A 5212-nucleotide genomic window follows, 5' to 3' on the forward strand; every position below is an offset into this window, starting at 1 on the left:
TGTTACAATGTGTTAGATAATACATTGCAAAGGTGTCCATTGTTAGGAGCGAAGTACAGGTCCCTGAAGTAGAGTGGGAGTGTGTGTATATGTGTGGGTTAAGGAAGGAGGGGGTGTTTACTTAGAATTACAGTTTTTACAGGGTTTATACCTTGGTTTATGGTTAGGTTTACGGTTAGAGAGGGTTTATGCTCAGGTATAGGATTAGGCAATTTCAGGTTGTGTACAGACATGAGCTACCCATAGGAAGGAAGATTTTTGCTGCCTGTCTTACTACATATGTGCTTTTGCAAGGTAGTACATGTGCAAGCTGCTACTTGTCATTGTGTGTGTGTGTGTGTGTGTGTGTGTGTGTGTGTGTGTGTGTGTGTGTGTATGTGCATGTAATGCATGGATACTTAAATTTATAGATGCAGCTTTAGCTGTTTAAGTAGCATTTAGACTTGTATTGGTGTTTATAATTACGATTATATACATTTATACATCATGATCACGTTTTCAGAATGATTTATTTTTTTTAAATTTGCGCAAGGTTGCGGATTCAGATTGCAGAACGAATAGGGTTTATAGTTGTTTATCTTGGTTTAACTTAATGAGCGTCTCAGCTAGTAAGGTCTACAAGGTTCCACAAGCTTGTTGGATACAAAGAAGGCTCAGTCAATCAATTCAAATGAATTAAAAATAAATCCTTGAAAAATAATTTCCAGAACAATGCAAACTAATAATGTCATGCAAATTATATCTAATTAAAAATCTGATAACTAGCCAACTTTGCAGTAATAGATCCTTTGAAATAATTTGAAATCTGCAGCTGTGTCCCTCTCCCTCTTAAACTCATTAATAACAAAAGCTTGTGTTTAATAGACTGACCTGTGGACAGTGGGGAAACATCAAAGAAAGCAGCCAAGTTTTACTTGAGCAAAGTTCAGTAAAGTGTCAGGACAAAAGCATACCACAAAACAAAAGCTTGCAAACAAACCATCATTAAGTCTACCCTCCACCCCAAATCCTTAACTGTTCTTTTAGAAAGCTCAGTGACCGTAGTGACCTACTCATGCCCACACACGAGTCATAGTGGTCAAAAATTCTCCTTGTGAGACACCAGGGAATTTCACACTAGTCGGTAGGAAAACAAGTCCTTTTGACGAAACTACTACACAACATTCAAAATGATCTGCTCCTTCCAAGCAACTCTCAGAAGTCTATTGTAACAGAATAAATGTTAAATGAATATTAGACTAAACATTATAGCCATGAAAACCAGTTTCCACATAAGATGATGAGAGTGAAGGGGACAGAGGGTGGGCAAAAAAAAGCATTTGATGTGATAACCCATATTATCCCATCCCTGCCCCCACACACTTTCAACATACAAGACAAAATGATCCTTAGGCTGTTTCACTCAGAGAGAGCAGAGAGAGAGAGGTGGGGCAGGAAATAGTCGCTCTGAAGAGAAGTAGTGAATTGCTTTTTCGTACACTCAGGGAGTAATGCTGAGACACTGCGTTGGATCCGTGCTGCGGAAGCGCAGCGTGTTGTAGTCCGCAGGTGATTTCAGACTGTGTTTGCTTAAACAGGACCAGCTGTGTGATTCCACAAAACAAAAGGGACTATTTGAAGTGTTGGAATATTTCAAAACACACTAAGGAGTAACAGCTACTGGATCACTTTGGATATACTATAGTCATTGATTTTGGATCAATTTAATGTTTAGTCTTCAGGAAGATATATTTCACTTGACTTTGTTTTACCATTGTTGACTTCTGGACCTGAGTGTTTCTCATGGACTAAATGAACCGTTATAGAAAAGCTGTCTGATCTGGAGATTCTGAGTAAGTACGACGAAAGCTCCCTACCTTTGTGGTAAATACGCCGAGGGCAGAGGGTTAAAAAAAAAAAGGGGGGGAGGAGAGGAGGAAGCTACAGATTGTCTCCTGTCTCTAGGGAGGACTGCTTTCACCCCAGTGTCTCTACTGAAGAATGCTGAGGGGAAGTGTTTGAATGCTTGCAGCCACATGCTGCTCTGAAAGCACACACATGAAAGAGATCTCTGTGTCCTGGGCAGCAAGAGCATTTTGGTCAAAGACACTTTAAAGGAATGCTTCTGTTCACTTTTACTTTGTGTCCTACCAACCATTCATTCTGGAGCCTGCATCAAGGAAATTCCCTCCACAGTATATCTGCTGTATAATTTCTACCCTATTCTATATCTTTCCTGTAGGGATGCACAACATCACCTTACAGATGGATTATACAACTCCCCAGTGGGAAAGCTACCGCTCCAGCAACTGGAACATTTCTAACAGCTTGGACCAGAATAATCAAGTGTGCGCCAAGAATGACGGATTCAAGTATCCGCTGTACAGCACAGTGTTCAGCATTGTCTTTGTGGTGGGACTCATTATGAATGTAATAGCCATGTATATCTTTTCCTGCACGCTGAAAGTCCGCAATGAAACCACCACCTATATGATGAACCTGGTGGTGTCAGACCTGCTGTTTGTTCTCACGCTACCACTGCGGATCTTTTATTTCATCCGACAGGATTGGCCATTCGGTGGTTTGCTGTGCAAGTTGTCAGTCTCCCTGTTTTACACAAATATGTATGGCAGCATCCTTTTCCTCACCTGCATCAGTGTGGACCGGTTCCTGGCCATTGTTTACCCTCTCCGTTCGCGGGAACTTCGGACCAAGCGCAATGCTAAGATAGTATGCGTAGCAGTATGGGTGCTGGTGCTCTCAGGTAGTCTACCAACAGGCTTCTTGCTGGACTCTACCCCTCGCCAAAGTAGCAACTCCTCTGCCCAGTTCTGCTTTGAGAACTTCTCCTCAAAGCAGTGGAAGTCTCATCTATCCAAGGTGGTGATTTTCATAGAGACTGTGGGTTTCCTCATACCACTGCTGCTTAATGTTGTCTGTTCTGCAATGGTTCTTCAGACTCTGAGGAGGCCACAAGCAGTCAAGAGAGGTGGGAAGCTTAACAAGACAAAGATCTTACGTATGATAATGGTGCACCTTTTTATCTTCTGCTTCTGTTTCATTCCTTATAATGTCAACCTCGTGTTTTACTCACTGGTGCGCACCAAAACCTTGAAAGGATGTGCAGCCGAAACTGTGGTCAGGACCATTTATCCAATAGCCTTGTGCATAGCTGTAACCAACTGTTGCTTTGACCCTATCGTGTACTATTTTACCTCAGAAACTATTCAAAACTCCATAAGGAGGAAGTCACAGATGGGCGAAAACTGTAGCATGAAGTACTCTGAAGCATTGCAGTCAGAGACAAGTTCCAGCCTTAATTTCAGCCTGAGGACCCTTACAAACAAGATGTTCTTCAGTCCACTGCAAGAGTCCATTGCATGACTCTTTAAATGGTTGGATATTTGGGACAAATATCTGCTCAGTTAATGGACCGTTAAAATTGTTGCACCAGTGTTCAGAAGAGTCTGTGTAATTTTCTTTTAACATATCAGATCAGTTTGTGGACTCTGCAACCCTGCATGGTGCTTTTACACCCTGCAAAATATGCGTGATGTCCATAAAGGATTGTGTGTGTAAAAACATCCATCTATAATAAAGTATTTAGCTGCTGAAAAAGCTTCTTTTTTCCAGATACAGCAACTGTAACGAGTTACAGGATTACTTAAACTACAGACGTTAGTGCACTTACCTTTGTAAGTTGGTAAATTAATTAGCATTTTACCAGTACACTTTAATAGCGTTAACATATATATATTATATATGAAAACTGGCTTCAAGTCCCAATCTGAGTTCTAGTCTGAAACTGAGCTGAAACTAGCACGACAGTTTTGGGAACAACAAATTGACTAAAACTTGTTACTATCATTCCTGATGGGGCTTTGAATGATTTAAAAAATAAATAAACATTAATGACAGGAACATTAACATCCTGATGTGTCATAGTGTCAAGTCTTTTTATTTTTAGCACTTTATGTTACAGTATTAGTGTGCATTGGCATTAGCTCACATTTTCATATGCACTGTTTTTGTTGTTGTTATTGTTGTTGTGCATATGTTTAATAAAAACATTTCAAATAAATATTACAGTATTATAGGATATTTCTTTCATTAAACACTATCTACATGATGAAAGCCAGATGGTGTGAGATGTCAGGAACTACAAATACAGAACGAACAGAATGAACCCTGACAACTCTGTTGTGACATTTTAACTTTATTTTACATGTATGAATCATATATAAGTAATTAATATGTTTATGTCTGCTCTGGAGACATTTTAAGATGACTAGCTTCCTAATACTTGTACAGTGGAAGGGAGTGTCTAATGGCAAAGTGCCAACCTTTTTTCCTGTCGACCGCTAAGCCAGAAGCAGCTGCTCTAACTCTTCAGAGAGATGCACATCACCCAGAGCAGGCAGAAGAATTTGAACCCTTGACATGGAGGTGGGGAAATCATGGGTGTTATATGCACTGTATGCTTTAACTACATTATGACACTCATGTGGTTGTGGCTGTGACATCAAATTAAAGTATATTAAAATGGGACTTTTTCTGCTCTGTTTGAAGTGACTCTACAGAAATAAAATAAAATAAATTAGATGTACAGTATCTCACAAAAGTGAGTACACCCCTCACATTTTTGTAAATATTTTATTATATCTTTTCATGTGACAACACTGAAGAAATGACACTTTGCTACAATGTAAAGTAGTGAGTGTACAGCTTGTGTAACAGTGTAAATTTTCTGTCCCCTCAAAATAACTCAACACACAGCCTCAAACCGCTAAACCGCTAAAACACATAAAAGTGAGTACACCCCTAAGTGAAAATGTCCAAATTGGTCCCAATTAGCTAATTAGTGTTACAAGGTCTCAGGTGTGAATGGGGAGCAGGTGTGTTAAATTTGGTGTCATCGCTCTCACACTCCTTTCTCAGAAGTGGTTTCCTTCTAGCCACCCTCCCAGAGGGTGTCTGCACAGGTTCTCCAGTGTCAACCAGTGAGTTCTGTAACTCCTCCAGTATCATTTCTAGCCTCTTGGACACTTCTCTGGCAATTGCCCTTCTTGCCTGTGTACTCAGTTTGCTTTGGCCGATCTTGGTAGTGGCTGGCTTATGCCCTATTTTTCCCAGTATGTTATAATGGATTTCACAGTGCTTTATAAGCAGGTTCAAATATATGCTGATCTTTTTAGACCCTTCTCCATCTTTTTTTCCTCCTAACACCCTCATC

General features: G+C 40.1%; 1 protein-coding gene across 1 annotated transcript; it reads left to right on the forward strand.

Annotated features, from left to right (window-relative positions):
* The first annotated feature begins 1406 nt into the window (after positions 1 to 1406).
* Positions 1407 to 4060, forward strand: lpar6a (lysophosphatidic acid receptor 6a). The gene is made up of 2 exons (XM_017491702.3): positions 1407 to 1832; positions 2222 to 4060. Exon 2 carries the CDS (start codon positions 2224 to 2226, stop codon positions 3361 to 3363), a length of 1140 nt encoding a protein of 379 aa, XP_017347191.1. The 5' UTR covers positions 1407 to 1832; positions 2222 to 2223; the 3' UTR covers positions 3364 to 4060.
* The last annotated feature ends 1152 nt before the right edge of the window (positions 4061 to 5212 follow it).

Source organism: Ictalurus punctatus, chromosome 17 (genome assembly GCF_001660625.3).
Source record: "Ictalurus punctatus breed USDA103 chromosome 17, Coco_2.0, whole genome shotgun sequence".
NCBI classification, from domain to species: domain Eukaryota; kingdom Metazoa; phylum Chordata; class Actinopteri; order Siluriformes; family Ictaluridae; genus Ictalurus; species Ictalurus punctatus.

Coding starts and splice junctions, on each gene's coding strand:
- lpar6a (XM_017491702.3), top strand. CDS start 2,224: ATGCACAACATCACCTTACAGATGGATTATACAACTCCCCAGTGGGAA.